Here is a 27,148-nt window from a genome sequence, read left to right as displayed (position 1 = left end):
TGCCATAAAAAAGTACTTTTCAATCAAAATTTTCCTTTTTTCCGCTTAGTTTTTCAAAATCCACTCATCTGTTAGTTTCTGGGTGCCTTCTTTCACCCTACAAGTCATAGGTATAACAGGGAAGGATGAGAAAGGAGGGAGGGAGACAGAGAGAGAACTTCATATATGCAAAATCTAATGGATTTCCCTTTTGCTTCTCCCATTTACCTTTTTTTAAACAAAAATATGCATAGCATACTTTTCTGGAAGATGTGTTGAAAAGCATGGAATGTGTGAATGAGCAGTCTTTGTAACTTCTGCTGTAGAAAGCATCCTCATGCTTGAAATTACAGGCCACTTTTAGATTTTAAAAATTGACTTTCATAATATGTCCAGCATAATTTTTCAACTTAAAGACCATGCACAAATTGTTTTGGGGCATATGCAAGTGTAAGCAGTGGCCACAGGAGGATGAAAATCACAGACATGGTGACCATAAATATGCATTAGAGAAATAGTCTGCTCAGAGTACTGGTAAGGGAAGGCAGCGTCTGCCTTCCCTTTTCCGCTGCTGCACAACATTAGAAGTACAAGTGCTAGCATAATGTACTAACATGAATCTAGCCATGTCGAGAGGGCAGGATGGGGATAGTGTGAGCTTTGGGTTTCCTCAGCTGGAGGGAAAGAGATTATTCTCACCTTATTTCTGCTCCTGTTGAGTTTTTCCTGAGCAGAGAAAGTCCTCTACCACCTTTGCCAACGGCCATTCTCTGCCTTGTATTTACATCTTTCCAAACACACTTTCTTTCTGTCTTTTTTGCCTTGCTTGTTGATGTGCCCTCACAAGCCAGCTATCAATCTTAAGGAAGTTGCCCACTCTGCAATGGGGCTGTCAGGTCCCATATACTTTCCTTTCTATTCGGCTTTTCATCTTCTTCTGTCCAGCAGAATACTAATCCACTTTGCTGCCTGCCAGCTTCATTGCATTTTCCAATACTGATTATTCTAAAAAGGGCATTTGTAATGTTTTTTTTAAAGTTCCAGTGTAAATAGAGTCCTTCTATTAGAAGTGAGAGATCGAACAGTAGCATTGGGAGTTCATGTAGTAAAATCAGACATGGAGTCCATTGTGTGTGCAGTAGCTCCTTAGCTGGCTCTCTTTTTGGTATGTCTCAAAGCAATGTCAGTATAATTAAAGGGATGACCACACATTCTCCAGATTTCATTATCATCAGGCAGCAAATGCAAAATAAATTAATTAAAGAAATATATTGTGGGGCCCTGAAAATGAGAATAAGAATCATGATTGTGTACCATTTGGCAAAACAACTCTATGCAGGCTTTTCTGCAAGTCACTTGGCATCCCACCTCAAACTGGCCAGCTGCATCTCCTAACATTGGTGTCCTAGTATATATGCCAGTAGTGAAGCAACAAGCATATTCGGAAAAGCTTTACTTAATGGTGGCAAATACCAGTCGCTACTCAGCAGAGGAACAGCTGGTGCAGAAAGATATGAATACCACCACTGGTTTATTGGCACTGAAATTTGCAGGTGTGGGTTTCATATTATAGACATGATCATTAGGCTAACTTTATTGTAGAGTTCAAGTTATATTCTCCAGATTTCATTATCACTGGACCACAAGCTCTTTCGTTCTGAAAAGCCAACAACAGATTCCTTAAAAACTGTTTCATGACATTTCTACTTCTCTGATAGGAGGCAGATAAATTGTAAAATGACCAAATGGGTTTCTATTATTTTTCACAGTGATCTTGTGCCAACTTTACCTTTCCAAGTTTCCACTCCTCTGAACTTTTGACTTGGGAATTAGTAAAGGCTATTATTGAGCTTAGATGCATCATGATATAAATGATAATAATGTATAGTTATTTTGTTCCTACTTATGCCATATTTTCCCCTAGAAAATGCTCCTTCCTAACTTTTCTTTCCTCGGGGAATTCTACATTCAGAACAAACCTCTCTGGACAGAGAGAAGATGTTTTTAGGTGAAACAGAAGAAGGGTTCCTCTCCACCTTCTCCTCTGATTGATTTGATGCTTTCTAAAACATCCTTCATTTTATTAGAATTCAACATGATCCAGATTCTGCCACTGTTATGTCTAGTTTCGTCCATTAGTAATAGCTATCAAAGTGCATATATGAAAATCTAAATGCAGCTTGTAGCAGGTACATATGTGCAGTATTGAATGCCAAAGTTTGAAGGAACAAAAAGGTGACCTTTGCTGTTCAAAGTTTAGCATAATATTTTTTTTTCCTTATTTCCTTTGGAGTGTATGATTCAACAAACATTTGCAGGATAATCTTTGTACGTGTTATAGCATACATAAAAATTCCCTTGAGCAGGAATGGCCTAGACTCAGATACACCTAGCCCTACCTTGTGTACGTGTGTCTGCCTTCAGATTGCCTGATGGCTTATAGTGCCTCATTAATTCCATAGGGGTTTTTTAAGCAAGGAATACCCAGAGGTCCACCCATCCACGTACTAACCAAGGCTGACCCTGATTAGTTTCCAAAATCCAATAGGATCTAGCATGTTTATAACATGAAGACACAGCACTGCATTAGGCATTGTTATTTCTTGAGATCATGTTCAGAATTGTTTGGGAGCACTAGTGTACCTGTGTAGTAAAATTTGGGGAAAGATCTTAGTGATAAAGCAGATTTGAGGATAGAGGGTATTTCACTTCATTTTTTCTACTGCCCAGAAATGTGAGACAATTTAGGACTTTCAGTAAAAGTTGAAAATTTTATTGGACATAAATAGGTAAGCCACTTTTTGCAGTAGTTCCTGTATAAGGAACTCATATTTGTCCTAAGTATCCCATATTGGGATATGATCAAATCAGTTTTACACTCATCCCTTAGATCTTCCAGGTTCACACACTTCCTTTTAAAAAAATAGTCTTTATTTAGACTCAGGATGGGAATAAAATATACAAATATTTGTTTCTTCTAATCAGCTTAAGATCTACCCCCCTTTTATGAGCATGTTTTCCCACTTTATTGGCATGACCCAATAGTGGTTTTACTTTCCAATTTTCTTTATGAAAAGAAACTTGTAGATTATCTCAGGCTTTTGACTTTTCTGAGTGTTGTCCAAATCAATAAAGGAGCCTAACACCACTGTGTGACGGCAGTCAGGTTTTCTTGCACTACCAGCAATAAAGAAATAATAATAATAATGGCCGCAACCTTTCAACTGAGGATAATTCAAGCTCACTAAGGCAAAACACTCTCTGAAACCTCATGCACTGGAGAATGATTCAGAAAATCATCTATATCCCCTGAAATGCATCCATCTGACAAACACATTTCTTCTAAAAAAAACCAGTATCATGAATTCCGCCTGAAACATGGCTTAAAATATTATATTCCCTGAGAGACCATGTAAAGCAGTTTCTATGCTCTGGCCTGAACTCAATTGGTCCAGCAGAGACATTGTCTATGAATGTAAAACTATTGAAATTTGGAACTGCATATATTTGATTGGAGTTATGGTAGGCTTTTTCAACATGAGCATGGCTGTTGAAGTGCAGTTATCAGCAAGAACTCTGAATATTTCCCTTTACAAAAATGCTGAGAATCTTAAACCCTGTGGCAAGATTGCTCCTGGATAATATCAAAAGGGATTTAGTACTTGGATTCCCCTTTCTGTCTTTCTTCAATAGTCATGCTTTGGAGATATTTAAGCCATGTCACCAAAGCGTTAAAGGCCATGTGGAATTCATGTTACAACTGTTGGACTGTAAAGAGCATTGTTATTTGTTTGACATTCTTTGAACAACTTTATTTGACATGCTTAATCTTATTCTGAAACACTGCTATTGTTTGATATTTGCAAAATGTATGCAACATGAGCACAGAATAATCACTGATGGATAGACTACTGACAACAGCACAAGAGTGTTCACATGTAATTCTGTTGACTGCAGAGAAATTTGCCAGGAACTTTATAATGCAATATTGCATGCTGGATTAGATGTATTTTTACAAGCATGTTAGTGGTACAAGAAAATTATCCAGAGTCTGGATCTAGAAAGCACTTTGGCAGAGTATAAATGTCTGCCAGCATAAACTATCATCAAAAGGGGCAAAGGGAGCTCTTTTGCCCCTCACACTTGCTTCCCTTGAATGGATCCAGGTGTGACCCAGCGATGGCCCCCAAACAAACTTCCTTGCATTTAGGGGTTAGTTATTAGAACTTTCTATCAGAACAATACTGCCAGTGTGAAAATTCAGTTTTTCTGGTTTCTTATTTCTAGAATGTATTCAAATGTATGGAAACTGAAATGTATGTTTCATTTTAAAGTTGGAAGGGCTTTTTTTTTTTTGCAACAGTGTGCTAGCACCCCAGCACAGAGTACACATTTACATTATTTTAATACATCTTATTTCTGTTTCACTGCTCAAAGGAGTAAACATATTTCTTTAAAACATGAACTGTTTATTGATTTATTTACTTCTGCTATGCAGGAGAATTGTGAACCCCCATAGAAAAGAAAATATGCAAAAATAATGTAAACAAATGAACTACCATTTGGAAAAGAATAATTTGGCTTATGCACAAAATGTATTATCAACATTCCCAAACTATCCTTTCTTGCTAGATGACAGCTGGAAGGGAACTCAATGCACGATGGAACAGCACTATATTACCGGTGTAGACTTGGGGGAATCTACTGATTCATTGTTGTGATTTTTGACAATTGAGAGGCAAAATTATAAAACCGGTGGTGTTTTTTAAAGTATTAGTGGGCAAAATGTTGTCCTTCAGACAGACATGTTGGCTTACAACAACCAGTTTCCTTCACCATTGTTTTTGCTCATACCATAATTAGCCCCCTTGTTTTAAAAGCTGGAATTGAGAATTGAATAGGTATTGTCAAATTATGTTTTGCAGTTGCAGAAAATGTAAGGCCATTTTTGCTTTAGTGCCGATTTTAGAATAATGTTGGATCTGATTTACCCCACAATACTCAAACTAGCTTCAGTAGTTTGTAGGAGACAGCGGCCTAAGAATTGCAGCCAAGATATTCAACAACTTTCATACATTAGAAACCAACATAGGAAATTGTGGTTAAGAAAACCATACCAAGCATTTACTACAAAGCTTCTTGGGTTTCAAAGTACTCTTTTGGCATATGTTTTCTATTCCTCAGATTTGAAAACATCTCTGTGAATTACATCATACACTGATGATAGCAAAGCTCTGAGCTTCTAAAGAGATTCAGCCCCCTTTTTTATTTTAGAGCCTATATTAGGTTCTAAGTAAAAACTACAACTGTAATTTTTTCCCAAGATTTGACCTAAATAAGGTACAATATAGAATCATACAGTTGGGAGAGACCACAGGGGCCATCCATTCCAGCTCCCTGCCATGCAGGAAACGCACAATCAAAGTAACCCTGACAGATGGCCATCCAGCCTTTGTTTAAAAGCTTCCAAGGAAGGAGCTTCCACCACACTCCAAGGCAGAGAGTTCCACTGTTGAACATCTCTCCTTACAGTCAAGAAGTTCTTCCTAATGTTCAAGTAGAATCTCCTTTTCTGGAGTCCTAGACTCTAGGGCAGCAGAAAATAAGCCTGCTTCCTCTTCCTTATGACATCATTTCAAATATTTATACATTTCTATCAGGTATCCTCTCAACCTTCTCTTCTGCAGGCTAAACATACCCAGCTCTTTAAGCCACTCCTCATAGAGCATGGTCTCCAGACCTTTGATATTTTTGTTGCCTTCCTCTAGACACCTTCCAGCTTGTGAATACCTCTTTTGAACTATGGTGCCCAGAATTGGACACAGTATTTTAGGTGAGGTCAGACCCCAAAGCATAATAGAGAGGCACCATGACTTCCCTTGATCAAGGCACTATACTCCTTTTGACGTAGCCCAAAATCTCATTGATTTATTTTAGCTACTTTATCACACTGTTGGCTCATGTTCAACTTATTGTCAAGTAAGACTTCCAATATCTCTTTCACATGGACCGTTGTCAAGCCAGGAATCACCCTTCCTGTATCTTTGCATTTCATTTTTTTCTGTCTAGGTGTAGTATCCTATAATTCTCCTTGTTGAAATTTATGTTGTTAGTTTCAGCCCAGCTCTCTAATCTGTTGAAGTCATTTTGAATTCTGATCCTGTCTTCTGGAGTATTAGCTATCTCTCCCAATTTGGTGTCAACTGCAAACTTGATAAGCACACCCTCCAAACCTTCATTCAGGTCATTAATAAAGATGTTGCCCAGTACTGGGTTCAGGACAGAATCCTCTTTATGGCACCCCACTAGTCACTTCTTTTTAGGGTGAAGAGGAACCATTGGTGAGCACCCTTTGGGTTCGGTCGCTTAACCAATTACACATCCACCTAATAGTATTCCCTCACCCACATTTTACTAGTTTGTTTGCAAGAAGATCGTGGGGAAACTTGTCAAAGGCCTTACTGAAATCAAGATATGCTACATCCACAGCTTTCCCTGCATCTACCAAGCTTGTAACCCTATGAAAAAAGAAATATGATTAGTCAGGCATGACTTGTTTTTTGAGAAATCCATGTTGAAATCCTCTTCTCATTTCTGAGGTACTGTGTACTTGAAATATTTCTCACATAGTGGTTTCTTCTCCCTGACAAAAGCAGAAAGTTTTTGCAACACTGGTTCCTGTCCATTAAAATTTTGATTTAACAGCTTTCAGTTTTTTTCTGTGACTGTCTTTCAATCTGTCATCCCATATATGCTAGCTTTTCATGTCTGTGATTAATAGGAATGTTAGCAAACTACTGTCAAGGCAAGCTTTAATCACATTTGCTCGCTAGAAAAATATGCACAAGACCTTTGAGACCTTTCTGCCACACTTCTATTGACAGGGACAACTGAAAACTTCTTTACAACAGCATGAAGGAACTGCCATTTGATGTTGCTCAGCCTCTTGCCTTTTCCATTGTTGTCAGAGTTCTTGTAGTAGGAAAAACGTGGCTCTGGGGCTCAGTGCTGTTTTTGCAGACCCTCCTATCCACATGCTGTTGAAATGCTTTTTATCTGCCCCTCCCCAAAGTTGGATGGATTTGCTTTCCTGAAAGCCTCTTCATAACTCACTTTTTAATTAGGTGTCAGTATGCTGTTTAACATTTTTAAAAGCTGATTTTCAGAACTAGATGTGGATATCCTTTTGGCATTCCATGCAACCCTGGACTTGCCTAGACTTGGTGAAGTTGCTTATCTCTGCCCTGAATGCTTCAGCAGTTTGCTTTCCTTCCTGCAACTTGCCTAGGGTTATACACCTGAAGAATATTGGCCAGTATCCAGTGAAAATGGGAGAGGGGAGGTTCCCTTCCCCTCCTGTAATCTGCAGGTCTTAGAAGGAATATAGATGAATAGAGGGAGGATGAATGCATTCTGGTGCTATCATCTGTACAGCGTTATTTGTCTTAAGTGCAGCACATAGTCTTTTTTTAAAAAGTCTTGGCTTATTAACATGCCAGTACTAAATATGTTTGCATAGATATAAACCCCATATTGAACTTCTATCTAAGTTAATTGCATTTTGAAATGAGAAAGATAGCACTCTAAGGATGTTATTCGAACGTGTCATTATATCATGTCCAGTTACAAAATTCTCCCTGGAGTTCCTTTCAATTGCTTTTGGGTTTAAGATATATTAAGCTTTGTTCATGTTTGGGGGGGGGGAGTTCTGGTCCAACAATGTCACTTGATCAGATCCAATAGTTTGTTTCTTTTCACATTATTTTGATGGAGGTCATTTACATCCTTCAAGAGAACATTAGAAAGTTGCTTGTGCTAATGTGATGCTTAAAATGTTATCACTGAGGTTTTTTTAAACAACTTGCTATGGTAAAGTTTCAATGCATTCACTGAAGACCAAAAATCCAGAATTAAAATGCTGATTCTTTTCCTCCTCAGAGCATTAAAAAGAAGAACACAAGCAAGCAAGAGATGAGCACTTATTTACGTTTCATTGTCTCCCGAATGAAGGAACGAGTAAGTTTTGAAGTATCATGTTCTTTATTACAAAAGCTTGTGGTATTCTCCAAGTGCTTTAAACTTGGGACTGAATTAGGAGATGAGACAGCAAGGTCTCCTCTATCTGCTCCTTTCTTGTATGTGTTTATTCTTCTTCTCTACCTGAACAGCTGGAGTTCTTCTTTGTCCATCACCAAGAGATAGAATGAAATAACTGCATGAAAAGCATGTGTCAAAAATTCTGCTGTGTCAAACTTGTAATTCAGAAGGGAAATGTTCAAGAGAAGCATACAGATTTTACTCTGACAACCTGTTGAAAAGGCCTCTTCCTTCCAATACATTTCATTTGGCAAGATGTTATAATTTCAATAAGGCGAATGCTTATTGTTAGATGAGAACCATGTATTCTTCAGAACTGCTACAGGTAGTTCAGATGTACTGTGTGTGTATCTAACAGATGGTCCATAGTCTTCTATATATGTGATTCTCTATGCAAATCTATTATTATTCGTGTCCTATCTATTTCAGGAGCATCCCATTCTTGCTGCTCCTCTTGACAAATGCTGAAATAAAATGTTGCATGAATTTATAATTGTGTTTAATCTTAGGATTTGTTTTTGATTTGTATGCTTTATCATTCTTTTTTCAATAAGAATTATTTTTGTTGTTTCTTTTAGGCTATTGATTTAAACAAAAAAGGCAAAGATAACAAACACCCCATGTATCGTAGACTGGTGCACACAGCTGTTGATGTCCCAACTATACAAGAGGTAAGTTCCTTATAATTTGACATTATTTTCTACCTTTAGAAAAGAATAATTGTAGAATTGGGGCAGAGAAGTTCCCAAGTGAATACTTACAGTCCTCTCCTGAACAGTTTTGCGCTACAGAGATTGTTATCTATGCTGGGGAGCCTTGTACTCACAACAGCTTTAAAAGGAGTCCTGCTAGGTTTATCTTAGAGCAGTGGTTCTCAATCTGTGGGTCACCAGATGTTTTGACTTTCAACTCCCAATAATCCTAACAGCTGGTAAAATGGCTGGGAATTCTGGGAGTTGTAGGCCAAAACACCTGGGGACCCACAGGTTGAGAATCACTGCCTTAGAGAGACCTATCCCAGAAGTACTACATTGTGTTCTAGAAACTGAAGCTGAACCCAAATTCTGTTCTCCATTGTTGTACTGTACTCAACTCCACTTTTTGTAATGCCAAACTGATTGATAACGTATATCACTGTGGTTATTTAGCAACTCTAATGCTTGTCTTTATGATTCTATTAAAATCTGTTTAGAAAGTAAATGAAGGAAAGTACAGGAGTTATGAGGAATTCAAAGCAGATGCTCAGCTTCTTCTACACAACACAGTGATTTTTTATGGAGGTAAGTGGAAATCATTTAGAATTAATGTGTTTAGCAGAAACTCAAGTAAGCACACATTTATGTAATATCTAAAAGGTTTTAGAGACAGTGTATGAGATGAAATATAGTGCATTTTGAAATACAGTTGTTTGACCTTGCATATTCTTAGGGACCGTTTCAAAAGTTTCAGTTCCCTTGAAACCATGACATTTTCAAGAAGATCCTGAAAAGAGATGTTTGAAGAAGCTGTCTGGGCTCTGAGATGGAGAGAAAGTTCCTGATGAGCTAGCTCATGAAGACAGAGCTAAGAAATGCTCCCCAGTATCAGCTATGAGGAATTTGGGAATTCAAAATAGCCCAGCCTGTTCAGTTTCCAGAGTTCCCAGAATTCAGCACTGTAGCAGTTTGGCCTCCTTTGGTGTGGCTTGTGCAAGCTTCCCAAGCCCATGACTGGGTTGGGCAGAAGAGGAGTTCCTTTATTAAGGTTTGCAACTGCACTTTATAGTCCATGGCTAGGAAATCCAAAGCATTTTCAAAACACTTAGTGTGTAAAATAGGTTATAGATGTACAAGCTGGGTTTAGAAAAGGCAGAGGAACGAGAGACTAAATTGCCAATATCTGCTGGATAATGGAGAAAGGCAGGGAGTTTCAGAAAAACATCTATTTCTGTTTTATTGACTATTCTAAAGCCTTTGACTTTGTGGATCATAATAAATTGTGGCAAGTTCTTGGTGGTATGGGCATACCAAATCACCTTGTCTTTCTCCTGAGGAATCTGTATAAGGACCAAATAGCAACAGTAAGAACTGACCATAGAATAACAGACTGGTTCAAGATTGAGAAAGACGTACGGCAGGGTTGTATACTCTCACCCAACGTATTCAACACATCATGATGAATGCAAGGCTGGGGTTAAAATTTCTGGAAGAAACATTAACAACCTTAGATATGCAGATGATACCACTTTGATGGCTGAAAGCAAGGAGGAGCTGAGGAGCCTTCTAATCAAGGTTAAAGAAGAAAGCGCAAAAGTTGGGTTGCAGTTAAACATAAAAAACCAAGGTTATAGCAACTAGACTGATTGACAACTGGCAAATAGAGGGAGAAAATATGGAGGCAGTGACAGACTTTGTTTTTCTAGGTGCAAAGATTGCTGCAGATGCAGATTGCAGCAAGGAAATCAGAATTACTTTTTGGGAAGAGAGCAATGACCAATCTCGATAAAATAGTGAAGGGTAGAGACACCACACTGGCAACGAAGATCCGCCTAGTAAAAGCAATGGTATTCCCCATATGTGAGAGCTGGACCATAGGGAAGGCTGAAAAAAGGAAGATAGATGCTTTTGAACTGTGGTGTTGGAGGAAAATTCTGAGAGTGCCTTGGACCATGAGAAGATCCAACCAGTCCATACTTCAGGAAATAAAGCCCGACTGCTCATTGGAGGGAAGGGTATTAGAGGCAAAGATGAAGTATTTTGGACACATAATGAGAAGACAGGAAAGCTAAGAGAAGACAATGATGCTGGGGGAAATGGAAGGAAAAAGAAAGAGGGGATGACCAAGGGCAAGATGGATGGATGACATGCTTGAAGTGACTGGCTTGACCTTGAAGGAGTTGTGGGTGGTGACAACCAACAGAGAGCTCTGGTGTGGACTGGTCCATGAGGTCATGAAGAGTCGAAAGCGACTGCACAAAAGAACAACAACATTTTTTAGTAGTAACTTCTATCTTGCTGAAAAACAGTATTGCATATAGAAATGGAAATGTTCCCCTGAGTTCTAACTAGATCCAAACATATTTCTTTACTCTGTTGTTGTGTTGTCTCCTCATAGATGTGTCTCACAACAGTATAAATTGTTTTTTGTTTTTTTTGTGAGGGATTATCTCTGGCTAAAACCATATGGTTAATTCTGGATAAAGCCATAAAAGTCAACACAACTTCCCTTCTGCCCAGAAAACTTTGCAGGCAAAATAATTCTCTCCACCAACCTCTCCATAGTCAAAATTACAGGATGTCTCTCGCAGAGAAAGCAAGTGTACTGCATATGTTTTTGGGCTTAGCTAATAGCTGAATGGCTTTAGCAAGGCAAACTGCATAATAGGTGGAAGGGAAGACAAATACCTCTTGCCCACTAAAGCTGTCTACCACTCTGCATGCTAGTCATGCTTGTTGTGCCTGTATGATGTGTTTCCCAGAATAAAGAGCCACACTGCGGAAGCCCTAAACTTTTGCGGCACAGACCCTTATTATATGCAAAATGATGCACATTTAGGAACATGCCTTTCATAATAAACATCATAGCCATGGCAGATGCAGTTAACTCAAGCAGTGTTGAGCAACACACATTAGAAATCACTAAGCAAGTAGGCAGTTGTTCTAAATATGTCTAACTCGTACCAGTAAGCCTGTTCTGATTTTCTTACTTCAGACGAAGACGAGATTGCTTATTGCTGATGTATGAACATTTTAAGCATATTTAGTTTGTTGTGTCTTTAATTTGCAGCAGAGAGTGAGCAAGCTGATATAGCCAGGATGCTTTACAAAGATACTTGCCATGAGGTAAGTAACATCCAGTGAGTTAGTTGGTGGGCAGTATCGCCTGGCATAACTACATATCATTTTCCATCTTCCACTGGTTTCATTGGCCTTGTAAGTTGTAATATTGGGCAGCTATGCAGTAAGCCCTCTGTATCAACTGGGGTTTGGTTCCAAGATGCCTCATGGATACCAGCATTAATGGATGATGACTTTCCATTATATACAATGGTGTAGTAAAACGTTATCAGAAACTCAAAACAAGCTCCAGAGAGAGCCTTGGGGGGTCTCTGAAATGGTGGGAAGTTACAGCAGGGCTCAGCATAGTTTTGTTTTTTGGATTTTTATAGCTATTGATAGCCCCATGTGGTGTTTTGAGACTATGACAAACTTTAACTACTGATAGAGTTTCAGGGGGTTAACTTGCATGATGTGAGTTGTAGTTCACCCACAAACTTATAACTTTACAAAGTTTTACAAACTTTGTAAAATAAAAAATGACTTTTTAAAATAACCCGGGCAACGCCGGGTACCCAAGCTAGTGATTAATATAAGTATGTAGTCTGACACATGTTTCTCTTTATAGTTGGATGAACTTCAGCTCTGCAAGAACTGCTTTTATTTATCAAATGCACGTCCTGACAATTGGTTCTGCTATCCTTGTGTAAGTTTGCTTATTCACACAAATCACAGTTAAATGCACATGAAACATTTGCTTTATCATAAAAGAACAGAACATACAAAGCTGAATGGCTTTATTTATTTATTTATTTATTTATTTGCTTTATTTTTATACCGCATTTTTCAGCCTAAATCGGCGACTCAATGCGGTTTACAATGCAATTTATATAACAATGACAACTAGATTAAAACACAACACACACGACAGACAATACAAGACAAACAACGTGGTCATCAACGCCTCAGTAAAATCATGGCTTTAGCAAAGTTTGTGTCACAAGTCCATCCAAAGTCTCTGCTGATAATAAAGAACATGGTACTTTCATATAAACTATACTGAAGTTTGTCATTTCACACTAAGCCCCTAGCGTTCAGACTTCCTGTGTCTACTTATAAGTGACGGAGTAGTATTTATTTATTTACAGTATTTATATTCCGCCCTTCTCACCCCACAGGGGACTCAGGGCAGATTACAATGTGCGCATACATGGCAAACATTCAATGCCATAGACACACAACACATATAGACAGACAGACAGAGGCTATTTAACATTCCAATTTTCTGGCCACCAGGGGAGCTGTCGCTTCACCATCCATCTGCAACACTGATGAAGTAGGTTCTTGTGGGTTTTTCCGGGCTATGGAGCCATAGAGGCATTTCTCCTGACGTTTCGCCTGCATCTATGGCAAGCATCCTCAGAGGTAGTGAGGTCTGTTGGAATTAGGACAATGGGTTTATATATCTGTGGAATGGCTGGGGTGGGGCAAAGAGGTTTTCTCTGCTGGAGCTAGGTGTGAATGTTTCAACTGAGCAAAACAACAGAGAGGAAACAACCAGGCACATCTTAACACCTCTCAGCAAGAGAATTTCCCAGGCTCAGACAGGCCTTCAAATGCTAATGAAGGTGGTCAGTTGAAACATTCACACCTAGCTCCAGCAGAGAAAAGCTCTTTGCCCCACCCCAGCCATTCCACAGATATATAAACCCATTGTCCTAAATCCAACAGACCTCACTACCTCTGAGGATGCTTGCCATAGATGCAGGCCAAACGTCAGGAGAAATGCCTCTAGAACATGGCTCTATAGCCTGGAAAAACCCACAAGAACCTAGTGATTCCAGCCATGAAAGCCTTCGACAATACACTGATGAAGTACTTTCCGCATTCCCCGCATGCTTTTGCTGAAATTTTTTTATGGCCTTGTAAATTTGTTAAATTAGCCTCCCCACACATAGGTGGTACCTAAATTTCCTGCTTGACAGATGCAACTGTCTTTCGTGTTGCAAAGGTCGACAACAAGCTACACAGATTGGCCGGAAGCGACCCGGGCTGGCTTCAAATTCATGACCTTTCGGTCATTAGTGATCTTAATGCAGCTGACACCCAGCCAGCTGCGCCACAGTCCCGGTTAATATTGTACCAGCACACTATACAAAAATACAATGTCGGCTCTGCTGTTGCACTGATCAGGTTCTTTAGTATTGGGATTCCTATAATTTCTCTATAGGATATTGCCTGACATGAATAGATACATACATTCCATTTGATTGTGTGATTGAATGTAATCCTTAAAAATAATTCTGGAATTCTAAAAAGCCTCTTTGACTTTCAGATACCCAATCACGAGTTGGTTTGGGCTAAAATGAAAGGTTTTGGATTTTGGCCTGCCAAAGTCATGCAGAAAGAAGACAATCAGGTCGACGTTCGTTTTTTTGGCCATCACCACCAAAGGTATTTTCACATGCAGCAGCATTGGATAAGTATATTAAATTCTTTTAGTGCTAGATGAAATAACCACAAAAATCTTGTGGAAGATGCTTCCCCCCTCCTTATGGTTTTAGAAGACTTAGGGCAGCCCTATATCCCAGTATATGAAGGCAGAAAATCCCACAATATTTGCTTTCAACTCAGATAATGTGGGATTTTCTACCTTGATATTCTGAGATATAGGGTTATGTTGAAGGGCCCATAGTGGAGAATGTCAAATGATTCATGGGAGATTTCATTTTCAGAAATGCCACAGGGATGTTCTGTAATGTCTTTTAAATAAAAGAATGAGACAGGCCTGCCTAACTCATTTACCCATATAGTGCTCTGAATGTATAAAAAACGGCATCTATAGTTGTGGGGCATATTAGGCATGTGGAAACTTGAACTGCATAAAAATATTATCTGGGAGCCATATCATCCTGCATTGATAGGTTTATTTCATGGTAAATAAAGCACACTCAGTGCAATATTAAGAGGCAAAACAAGAGATGTGAATTGTGCAGAAACAGTGCATAGAGAGGAAGCCCTCCTGGAAGCACTTTTCATGTATACTTCCTTTTTGTGCTTGAGATTTAAACCAAGCGTCAAATAATTGTCCTTAAAAAGTGTATGTTGGGAAGTTTCTGGGAAGGAAAGGATCGATTTGTTTTTAAATTTGGAAATGGTAATGTACTGTATAAGGAGCCCCTGGTGGCGCAAGTTCAGCTGACCAAACTTGCTGACCGAAAGGTTGGCACTTTGAATCCAGGGAGCAGGATGAGCTCCTAGCTTCTGCCAACCTAGTATTTTGGAAACATGCAAATGTGAGTAGATCAATAGGACCACTTCTACAAGAAAGTAATAGCACTCCATGCAGTCGTGCCAGCCACATGACCTTGGAGGCATCTTTGGCTTAGAAATGGAGATGAGCACCACCTCCCAGAATCAGCCAAAGGGAAACCTTTACCTAATGTACTGTATGGGCACGTGTTCTCTCCTGTCCACCATTACTTCATTTATTTATTTATTTATTTATTTATTTATTTATTTATTTGACTTGTATACCGCTACTCCCAATTTGGTTTGGAGCGGTTTACAGCAGTAGATTAAAACAATACAATTAACTTTAAAATACAATAAAAACAAGATTTGCAAGATTCTTTCTTATTTCTATATATGCATGTTTATCCTGAGGTCTTTGCAAACCATATATATATTCATTAACTGGATATCAGATTAAATTGTTAAACTATAATTTGCTTTGATGTCACAGACCAGAAACCACAATCCTTTTCACCATCCTAACTACACTGTACATGTTAGTAGTTTCGTATGTGGTCTGTTTTTCTTTACTGGTGTAAATCAGCAAGGGATTACAGCCATGGTTTGACATCCAACTATAATAGTTAGCCACAGCTAGTATATCCTCAGTGAATACCATATACTCAAAGATAAGCTGAGTTTTTCAGCTCTCTTTTTGGGTGAGAAAGCCTCCCTCAGCTTATAATGGGATCAAGGTGGGAATGATCAAGGTGTCCCCGCTGTTACAGCTGTTTCCAGCCATTGCTTGCAATATATGATATATTTCTCTCCTCCCTTAACAGTGTGTTTTGTTTTCCAAAGGGAATGTTTTGAAAAGGGAAAGGAGGGGGAGAGCCCCCACAAGTCAGGAAGTCAGGAAGAAGAAAAAAATTGCATGGGTGGGAGGGTAAGAAAAAATATTTATAGATCTGTAGGGCTTGCAAAGGCCAGTGAACTCTTCCAAGGGAACAAAAATGCACATATAAAGTTAATACATTTAGATACACAGAAAAGGGACTTGCAAAAGATTTCAGGGGAAATGCATATATAAGATGAATATGCATATAGATATATACAGATAACACAGAGCTTGCAAAGATTTCTAGGGGGGAAATCTATATATTATTTACAAGCTTTGGCCCAAGGAAGAACAACATTACCTTCTCTCTTTTAAAATAATAACAAATCTTACAAATTTGCAAGATTATTTTTTATTTCTATAAATGCATGTTTCTCCTGAAGTCTTTGCAAACCATATATATATCCATTAATCTTATAAAAGCATTTCCAGTCTCAGTGTACCTATATACCTGTATCTATCTATCTCTATACATTACTTTTATATATGAATGTTCCCATTATATGTTTACAAGTTTTTGCAAATTCTATATACATAATAGATATATAGAGATTTCCATGTACTTATATATCTTTATCTATATGTATACATTATTTTCAGTATGAATTTTCCCATACTGAAGTGTCTGCAAGTCTTATATAGTTATAATTATAGAGAAATGTCTAGATAGTTTTATATGAATATAGATATATAGGACTTGCAAATATTACAGGGGGGAAATGCACACATAAATATATATAGACATGTCTAGATAGATATGAATATAGGGCTTACAAATATTTCTGGGGAAATGCATGCGCACACACATATATGGAGAGAGATGTCTAGATAGATATAAACATAGATATATAGGGCTTTCAAATCTTGCAGGAAAGAAATGCACATATATAGAGAGAGGATTTGCAAACATTTCAGAGGGAAATGCATATGTGAAATTAGTATATATAATTATAGATCTATATCTAGCTCTGCAATGTTTGCCTGTTACTAAGTTGGAATAGGGTGGGATATAAATGAAGTATTATTATTATTATTATTATTATTATTATTATTAAGTTATTGTTGATACCATATTGTTTTTGTTGATCCCACTTTTTCACTTACAGAGCTAGTTTACTGTATTTCTTTGAAATACAGCAAATATTCAAAAACATTTAACCTAATGATGCCTCGATTAATATAATTTTCTTCATATCTATTTTTATTTTGAAATTTACCAGTAGCTGCTGCATTTCCCACCCAGGCCTATACTCGAGTCAATACGCTTTCCCAGTTTTTTGTGGTAAAATTAGGTGCCTCGGCTTATATTCGGGTTGGCTTACACTCGAGCATATATAGTAATTTATAATTTATTATTCGAACGGGTCTAGCTGTTGCAAAGTTATGTGTAGCATTAATTGTGTGTCCTTTAATGTATACTCTTCAGGGCCTGGATTCCTTCAGAAAACATTCAAGACATCACAGTTAATGTACATAGACTTCATGTAAAGCGCAGCATGGGTTGGAAAAAAGCATGTGATGAGCTGGAACTGCATCAACGTTTCCTCCGGGATGGCAGATTCTGGAAATCAAAGAATGAGGAAAAAGGAGAGGAGGAAGCCGAGTCCAGCATCTCCTCTACCAGCAATGAGCAGGTAAGTTCTGGAAAGCCAGGCGTTCTGGCAAGGCAGACTTGTAATGCGTTTGCAGAAACCCAGGCTTGCGATTAAATCTGCTTTCTTAATCCCGGAGCTATCTTTATTTCCATTTGGAGTAAATAGTCAAATTTTGTAAGAGAGTCTGTCCCATACTTCATGATCAGAATAGACAGCGATAAATTTCAAATTATGCAAGTATTTGCTAGTTTTTCATGCCATCCTCTTGCAGCTGAGATCCTAACATTAAAAGAATTTTGATAGTTTGAGCAAGGAATGGAAAGGAAAAAATTGATTGAGGATTGGAGCTACATGTTGCAAAATATTTATTTTTGAATTTGCATTTTTTTAAAAGAAGGGCTAAATAGGTGTCACTTATTTGCAATTCTGAACTAGTATTTTATGACATTTGAATTAATGCTATATTATTTTTTCATCAATACCCCTAGCTAAAGGTTACTCAGGAACCAAGAGCAAAGAAAGGAAGACGTAATCAAAGTGTGGAACCCAAAAAGGAAGTAAGGAACAGCATTATATTTGAAGTGTGCACTTGTGGATAGGGCAGAAAGAGATCACAACTGGCATCCCTTTTTCATACCACTCATTTCACTTTATGTTTTGTTATGATTGAGTGTGTGAATGTTGGAGAAGTTATGGCCATTTTTAAAAGAGCGCATTTGGATTTGTAGGCATTAACAACTGAGCAACTGTGACTCTCATTACTCCTTACCCCCCCTCCCTTTTTTTGCATTACTGGTACCATAGCCAATCATAGTTAACTAGGTTTCCCATCTTAAGCAGAATCTGAAACAAGTTTTGGGACTAAAGTGTGAGAAGTAAGAATATAGAAGCTTACTCTATCTTCCAAACCAGTTGAACAAGTTGGAAATGTTTTGTTTTTAATCAGTTGTGCAACACTACATATTTATAAATGATCTATTAATTACTAAATTTGACTAAACTATTGAAGAGTTACTCATTACTATGAGCCAAAGTCAAATATGCTTTGGTGTATATTCTACAGGATGATGGTGATCCTTATTATTACTGTACAATATAGGTGGTAAATTGAATGCATTTCTATTACAAAGGCTCAAATTCTATAGCTATTTCTGATTAGAGAAGAAATATTAAATCAGTAGGATTTACCTGCAAGTTAGCTCACAATTCAGCAATTGATTAGATGAGCCTACTCTTGCTGAAGCAAACCAAAAGGATCCCAGCCAGTATATGTGTGCTTTGCATCCTAATCCTAGTCCTCCTTGATGATCTTGCAACACACTAATAATGGATTGTGGTTTAGTTGCTAATCCTAAACAGAGTAGACCCTTTGAATCAAAATGTTGACTCAGCCTTTAAGAATTGATTTATTTACTTTATTTATTTACTTTATTTGTATACCGCTCTTCTCAGCTCTCTGTTTGGGATTCATTCCAGCTATTTTATGTTATGGTGACACTAAAAGGATATTATTATTTTATGCCTTCAACTTCTAAGGCAAATTTATCACAAGGTTTTTCTGACAAAATTTGTTTAAAAGATATTTGACATTGCCTTCTTGTGAAGCTGAGAAGCTGTGTCACCCAGTGGATTTCATAGCCAAGTGGGGATTTGAACCCTCGTCTCTAGAGTTGTAGTTCAATGTTCAAACCACTGTACCATGCTGGATTTCACTCCAAGGATGTATTTATAACTTGTTTCAGTGTATTTCATTCCTTGTCAGTCTCTCTCAAGCCTAGAAGATTGAGGCCATCTTAATTGGTCAAAATTATCCATTATTTTCTTGCTTATTTTTAGGAACCGGAGCCTGAAACAGAAGCAGTGAGTTCAAGCCAGGAAATCCCCGCCATGCCTCAGCCCATTGAAAAAGTTTCAGTCTCAACCCAGACCAAGAAGTTAAGTGCCTCTTCTCCAAAAATGCTGCATCGCAGCACCCAGACCAATAACGATGGAGTGTGTCAAAACATGTGCCATGACAAATACACCAAAATCTTCAGTGATTTCAAAGAAAGAATCAAGGCTGATCATAAGCGGGAGACTGAAAGAGTCATGCGGGAAGCTATTGAGAAGGTAACTGATTATGAGTGACAGTTTAAACATGGTCTTAATAATATAAACTCGCTGAATGTTATATCATCATCATCATTTTTCTTTCCACTTCAGAGCATGATCACTGTTCCACATAGAGATGGCAACGTCTGGAACATTTGGCAAGAAAGTTGTGGTTCTGCTGCAAGGGTCTTGGATCCTGTGGACGTGGCCTTATATAAAGAGGGAGGGAAGCAAAATGGAGAATAGCATATGTAGAGATCTGAAGTGCAAGGTGAACCCTTGAGCTAGAAAGGCCTCTGGTTTAAACATTTCATTAGCTAATATGTGAAGTGATCTTAGGCAAACCTTCACTCTCCCAGTCCAAAATATAGAAGAAACAATGGCCAGATTTTAATGTGTGTTGCAATGCCTGCTAAAATGGTTTTCCAACTTGTTTTGAATATATAGTTACAATACTATGGGGATTGCAGAGGGAGGAAGTAAATACCAACCTCCTTGGGGCCAGAAATACAGAAATGTGGACATAGAATTAATATGCATCCGTATATACCACTAATAGGATGACAACTACTTGTCTTTTCAATTAGAAGAGATTGCAATTTCAATCTAGTTCTAAAATCATAAATGCACTTACTTGAGTTACAAAATGTGCTGCCAGAAAAAGTTACTTTTTAAAACTGGAGCAATGCCCACAGCGGCAGACACATTCAGGATGCTGAAACCATGGTACTATGTGCACCTGCATTCCAGGTTTCACAAATCAGTTGTACATTTGATGTGCATCTGATGGGTACCTTTATTGCAGTGAAAGTGCAGCCTGAGAAAATCTCTAGAAGTTTTAGTCAAATTGATCTTAATAAGCTACATGGTGAGTTTGTTCCAGTACCTACTACTCTAGGTGGAAGCCTAGGAAAGCTCAAAGTGGTAGCTGGAGGCTTCTTTTCAGCCTAAACAGGTGTCAGTTCTGTAACTGAAGGCAATTGATAAAGTAACTATAACTAAAAGCAACTCATACTAGTCATACTTGGAAGAAGAGTGTAGAAAGCATCATGCTCATTCATCTGCTTCTTTTGTTCCAGCTGCGCACAGAAATGGAGGAGGAGAAAAGGCAGGCTGTGAACAAAGCTGTTGCAAATATGCAGACGGAGAGTGACAGGAAGACAAAGCAGGTAAAGGAGAAGTGCAAAGAAGAGTTTTTAGAAGAAGTCAAGAAGCTAGCCAGCCAACACAAACAGCTTATTTCCCAGACCAAGAAGAAGCAGTGGGTAAGCAGTGCTTGTTATATATTGTATTTACTTGAGTCTAATATGCCATTGAATGCAATGTGCACCTTAATTTTGAGGTGCATATTACCAAAAAAAAAAAAAAGGAATTTACTAAAGGAGAAGCAGCGCTTCTGCCAGGTGGAAGATGATGCTCCTTCTCCCTCTTTAGAAAAGGGGTGCCATTTCTCCTTCGTCTTGCAGCTGGGGGACAAAGGAGAAATGGCTTGGGGAGGCTGCTGCTCCACCCTCAGGCCGAGGCTGGAGAGTTTGCTAAGCTCAGCCCGATGGAGGAGCACAAGCACCATTTGGCACATGATTGTGATGTGCTGTTGAATGTAATGTGCACCTCCATTTTGGCTAAACAATTAAATAAAAAAATGTGCATTACATTTGAGTAAATATTGGTAGATCACTAACTGTAAATGTGATGACTATCCTTGTTGAATACATAATATACAGGGAAAATTCACCCCTGGGCTGAGAACAGCGGTATATAAGCAAAATAAATAAATAAATAAATAAATAAATATGGCCCAGAAAATCCCATGAGAAGAATCTCTGCCCAAAATTTACATGCCATTATTTTGTGCAGAAAATGCTATATTCAGGGACTTATTTTGCAAAATAAAAAATTAAAAAATCACACGGGGGATCCTGTGGACGGTTAGGCCTTTCTGTGTCAGATTGGAGCAGGTCTGCCTTCAGCTTGTGAACGGTCACTGTTATAGTCACATAAGTGCTTGTTTTTACCTAAAGACTGACGTGCATGAGTGAGCCATCATAATCAAATCCTAGAGCCAGATCTGACACCCTTCCTAAGAAGAATACAGTTCTTCTGGGTGTAGCAGTTTACATATGCATTGTGAAAGCTGTATCTTGACTTAATGTCATCAGATGGATTTGATAGAATTATTTCAGGAACCGTACCGTGACCCCGTCTGCACTGACTATTTAATGTAGCTACAGTCTTTCTTCAAAATGCAGCAGTTAAACGACGCACACTGCAGTGTGCTTTAGGCCCAGTAATCCGACACAAATAAAGTCAAGGGACAGCCAGAAATGAAGCCCTTAATGAGTATCAGCATTAGTGGCCCGATCAAAAGACAACCTGGCAAAATGTCACTACTTAAAAGAACCCTCCACCTTGTGCGACTGTGGAGAAGAACAGACAACTCCGCATCTGTATGCATGTCCGCAATATCCTGCCTCTTGTACAGAGGATGAATTGTTTGAGGCTACAGACAGTGTGGTCGCTGTTGCCCATTTTTGGTCAAAAGATGTTTAGCCATTTGTGTTCCTATTTTTAACAGGTTATACTAATTGATACAATGCTTTTGATATGAAATAACTAAAGCATGCCGACATTGGCACTGCATAATATGAATTGCTGTGCAGTCACCCAAAGCATTCTCCTGGTGTGCATATTCGCCTTCTGAAGGGGCCAGTTGAAAAAAAGACCTGCACTCTCTGTGCCTGTCAAACTGTGGATACTGTGGATCCTGGAACTAGTTTGAGGCTATTCAGGGCTCAAGCTGGTTCCAGGGTTTACAATCTAATCAGCCACACAGCAAAGCCACTTTCTTCAATACAAGTTTCAAATAGATCTAAGTGGTTCGTGTAGAAGTGCTCCATGTTGAAGAAATGAATGCCCATGAAGTCCATTTAGGGACAATCAGAGGAAGCCATAAGAGTGGCAATAAACAATAGCACATGAAGCCTTAAGAGCAGTAATAAGCAATAGCAGAGCAGAGATGGCGTGTACATTGGCCTATTGGTTTATTCCCCCCCCCTCTTCTTTGTTGCCCCAGTGCTACAACTGTGAAGAGGAGGCCATGTATCACTGCTGCTGGAACACGTCCTATTGCTCCATCAAGTGCCAGCAGGAGCATTGGCACGCCGAGCACAAGCGCACCTGCCGCCGGAAAAGATGAAGGTCCCTTGCCCTGCGGAGGGGCCGCCCTGACTGTGCGACGCTCTGACGCAGCAGCTTCCGAGCGTTTGGTTGGTTGGTTTCTAATGTCTGTTTCCAAGGGGTCAGATTTATATAGAGTTCGTTCCCTGTATGTTTCCCCCTCCTTTCTTTTATTTTTCTTTTTGCACCAGCCTTTAAATCACTTTTTTGTAAAGAACTTTTTGCACAGTTAGATTTCTGTCTTGTTTCATGCTCCTCTCAAATTGTCTGCTCCTCTCCCCCCCCTTCCATGTATTTTTTGTTGTCAATAAGACAATTTGAATCTCAATTGGAGCATATTCCATTTTGGTCAAGTTTTACCTGGGAAATTTGTTGTGTTTTCGGCAAATTAAAAAAAAAAGAAAGCAGAGTTTTTAGGTTTCATAGAGACAAAGACATATAATAAAAAGAACGTTTTAAGATCTTTAAAAGAAGTTTTTAAAAAGTTTAAAACTGTTCAGAAAAGAAGACAAAGCATACTACCTGGATGAAAAGCTCACCTGTTAATTGCATGAGCTGGTTTTGTTCAGCTTAATTTACTGTTTCAAAGGCATTATCTATTGGTTTGTACCACTGGGTATACTATTCAATTTTGGGAACAGGGTTGACACCGCAGGTTCTAGTCCTGCGTATTTTTTTCTTGAAACTTTTTTTTCCCCCATTGTACCAATTTTTTTTTCAATATGTAGCTTTTTATAACAAAGATATTAGCTTTGATCTTAAGGTTAAAATCTACAGGGGACTGGGTGGCCTTTTGCTGAGCCAGATCTTAGGAAAGAAAATATTTAAATTTTAAATTTTTGCACATTTCAAACTTCTTCTACAGTGAATGCTTGTAAAAAGAAAGCCAAAAAAGAAAGGAAATCCCAGTTTTTAATTTAGTCATTGAGGGAGAAGCAGTGAGGATGAGGCATAAAAGGAAAATACACTTAACCCCCCCCCCCTTATAGCACCCACAAAATCCCCACCATATGAAATGATATTCGATTGACCATTAATAATCTTCGTTGCTTACTCTATGGTAAATTAATTGAATTTGGGGGATAGGGCAGAGCACTTAAGTTTCACAAAAGCAGTTATGTCTGTAATAATTCGTTATTGCCATCTCTATACTTAGAATGAAGAATAATGCATGTTAATTTTTCCTGTATTAAAGATGCTGTGATTTGTAAAAAGTCTGTCTTTTGCAGAATGTCTGGATAAAGAAGCGTTCCCCTAGGAATGGATCGATAGTTGAAAACTGATTTCCCTCCTTCTTTCCTTTTTGTTTTATTTTATGTATAGCTATATATATAAAATGCATCCATCTTCAGAGACAATTTTTTAATAATAGGTGTAAAGGTTATTTAACCAACCTTTAATTTCTTTTAAAGCTTCTCACCAATTTAGGTGTCTTTCAAACAAAAAGTGGTCTTAGACTCAATTAACGGGCCATTAATCGCCTAGTAATTTTTTTCCAAGTTCGAAGCATAATTTGTAAATATTTATTTAGATCTTGGATATTTATTGAAAGCGAAGACACAATGAAATTATGGAAATGGAAGAACTGGGAGGAAGGAAATGCTTTCTCTGTTTTCTGTTTCCTCTGGATTTTAGCAGGGTCCGTATGAAGATTAAGTTCATATTAAGACTTTTGTGATCTGTCAGGACAACCCAGATCATAAATATAACAAACTGGATAGTTTCAAAAATAATTTTCCAGAATTCAGACCACATAATCTGACTTTAAAATAGACATAATAGAGAGATGGTAACATCATTCCCAACCTAGCGATCTTTTCATACAAAATGTGCACACAGATCTCATTCAGGTACATACACTTTGCTGCTCGTTCTAGTGGGCAAAATATATTTATATAGACAAATACAAATCCAGGCAGATTTGTTTCTTTCACTGACATATATGGGACAGATGTTACCAACATAGCTCTACACAAGCTTTACACATGCTTTTGGGCCCATAGAAAGATGCTACATTGGTTAAGAGCATCAACTGATGTCATGAGATAACACCTTAGCACAGTGTTTCTCAAATTCTGCTCCTCCAGGTGATTTGGACTTCAGCTCCCAGAAATCCCAGCCATCTTACCAACTGTTAGGAATTGTGGGAGCTGAAGTCCAAAACATCTGGAGAAGCAAGCACAGTTTGAGAACCACTGCCTTAGACAATAGAGTAACTAAGTTTCTTTGCTATGCTATGAAGGAAGTCATCACCATTGCAGGAACTGCAACAAAAATAATAACCTTTAATTGTTTTTACAGTTTTCAAAAACCTCAACAAAAACCTTTGGTCCAAACCTAAAAAAGCAAAACTTTTTGTGAAAGCTCTTTTTAAAAAAAATGACGTAAAATCATTCCAAGATATCTAATATTTAACTGATAGCTGCATGAAAGTAAGATTCGTGTTCCTTTGATCTTTTTCTTTTTTGTCTCTGTTGACACGGTTGCACATTTTCGAGTTACTACAGTGTGAAAACTGTGTGTTTTTTGTAAAAATCGACAAAAGGATAACAAAAAAATTGTGGCCTGGTTTTGTATAAGTTTTAGGGGAAATATCATTGTTTTAGGAATCTTGATTTTAAAAATATTTTTCCTGCAAATCATAAAGCTATATTAAAGTGTTGAGCTTTTAGCCACTATGCACATTGTAATTTACTCATTGTGGCTGTCCAGTTCTATGATGCATTCTGGCATTTTGTAAGCTGCTCTGACTAGCAATATATAGAGTCATTAAATGTGTTAACATTGGTTAATAAATGTATTTGAAAAGGCAAGCAAGCGATATCTGTCTTGTGTTACTCTTGGTCTCTAGTAGCCCAACACCAACCTTAGTAACATTTTAAGCAAATATGGAACAAACAAATTGATGCGTCTTAGTTATATACACTTAAGTAATCCCTTCTGGCCATTATCCCCACTCCTCTCAAACCAGACAAAAATGTCATTCACCCGTATTGCAGCAGAATGAACCTCCTTCTCTTTAGGCTAGGGATGTCAAACTCATTTTCACAGAGGGTCAGATGAGCCTTATGGTTGCTTTCAAAGAACCTTTTGTAATGGTAAGACTGTATCAAAGTTTCCCTGACTTTGAAAGACTTCTGGGCCACATAAACAGCATGCCAGGCCGTACTCGGCCCGCAGGACTTGCATTTGACATGACTGCTTTATGCAATTGATGAACATTACAGCAGGTTTTGGGAAGAAGTTACAATCGTGACAGTAGTGTTAACTATTGTACTTCCCCTTTCCTTGAAATAGACTGTACAGGCAGTCTCCCCAAGTTACAAACATCTGACTTACAAATTACCATAGTTAAGAATGGGGGTGAGATAACAGGAAGTGAGAGAAATCTAACCCTCGGAAGGGAAATTCAAAAGCGTTTTCATTGGGGGAAAAAGTCTTTCCACTGAAGCTTTATCACCAATCCTTGTTTCCACAACAAGGCATTTTTTCCCATAATCCTATTATCACAGGGATAGGAAGTAAGGTGAAATCTTCTGAACAGGGGCACAGACAGCAAAGCAAATTTCACAGGAGTATTAACTCTTCCCTATGCTATCCAAAACTATATGTGTGTGTGCTTGGAGTTACACTTAAAAATGTATGTGTTCCAATTTACAAACAAACTCAGCTTAAGAACAAACCTACAGAACCTATCTTGTTCGTAACTTGGGGACTGCCTGTATATAGTTGCAGTTTCACTCTTTAGTCTTGACTGTAAATAAACTCTATTATATATTTATTACTTCTATATACTGCCTTTCCATCCCTTTATGATAACTATGACCACATGAAATAGGCTGATCTGAGCAATCGAGACTGGTCCACTTTCATTCAGTAAGGTGACTCAGTAAACCTCTCATTCTGATCTAAAATGTTTGCTAGACCTTTCCCACCAATGATTGGCGTTGAAGTACGTTTCATTAGGTATCCCTTAGGAGGTGCAGAAGACCAAGCTCTGACTTTCTTCTTTCTGATTCCTTAGGAGTTCATGTCCTCCCAATGTGTTTGGGATTTGCTTACAGTCGTTTTAGATTCCTCTGCTAATTTTAGCTCAGTGGAATGAATGAGTTGACATATGGGAGCCCTATATAGTCACATCTGCTTAGCAAATGTATAGAAGTCTCAGAATCAGAAATAAGCTGAGCATCTTTACACTTAAGGAAATTTAGTAGATGGAGGAAGAAAACTTAATGCATTTTAAAAACATTTATGAAATTTTAATAAAGGTTTAAGATTACATTGCTGTTTTGTGTTTTTTAGATTTGTTGCAGGTAACAAAA

General features: G+C 38.2%; 1 protein-coding gene across 5 annotated transcripts in view; it reads left to right on the top strand.

The window, feature by feature from the left end:
• Nucleotides 1-25,639, top strand: part of ZMYND11 (zinc finger MYND-type containing 11) — a 99,318-nt gene extending 73,679 nt beyond the window's left edge. For all 5 annotated transcript variants that reach the window (XM_060782560.2, XM_060782563.2, XM_060782564.2 and 2 more), the window contains 11 exons: nucleotides 7,918-7,995; nucleotides 8,655-8,747; nucleotides 9,269-9,356; nucleotides 11,842-11,897; nucleotides 12,460-12,537; nucleotides 14,167-14,285; nucleotides 17,390-17,597; nucleotides 18,047-18,115; nucleotides 19,395-19,667; nucleotides 20,729-20,914; nucleotides 22,723-25,639. In XM_060782560.2, coding sequence (XP_060638543.1) covers nucleotides 7,918-7,995; nucleotides 8,655-8,747; nucleotides 9,269-9,356; nucleotides 11,842-11,897; nucleotides 12,460-12,537; nucleotides 14,167-14,285; nucleotides 17,390-17,597; nucleotides 18,047-18,115; nucleotides 19,395-19,667; nucleotides 20,729-20,914; nucleotides 22,723-22,845 — 1,371 coding nt within the window. In that variant the 3' untranslated portion in view covers nucleotides 22,846-25,639. The remainder of the gene's footprint in view (nucleotides 1-7,917; nucleotides 7,996-8,654; nucleotides 8,748-9,268; nucleotides 9,357-11,841; nucleotides 11,898-12,459; nucleotides 12,538-14,166; nucleotides 14,286-17,389; nucleotides 17,598-18,046; nucleotides 18,116-19,394; nucleotides 19,668-20,728; nucleotides 20,915-22,722) is intronic.
• Nucleotides 25,640-27,148: the final 1,509 nt, after the last annotated feature.

This window comes from Anolis sagrei, chromosome 6 (genome assembly GCF_037176765.1).
Source record: "Anolis sagrei isolate rAnoSag1 chromosome 6, rAnoSag1.mat, whole genome shotgun sequence".
NCBI lineage: Eukaryota > Metazoa > Chordata > Lepidosauria > Squamata > Dactyloidae > Anolis > Anolis sagrei.
The sequence above is the reverse complement of the archived record's forward strand: the minus strand, read 5'-3'. Positions and strand labels throughout refer to the sequence as shown.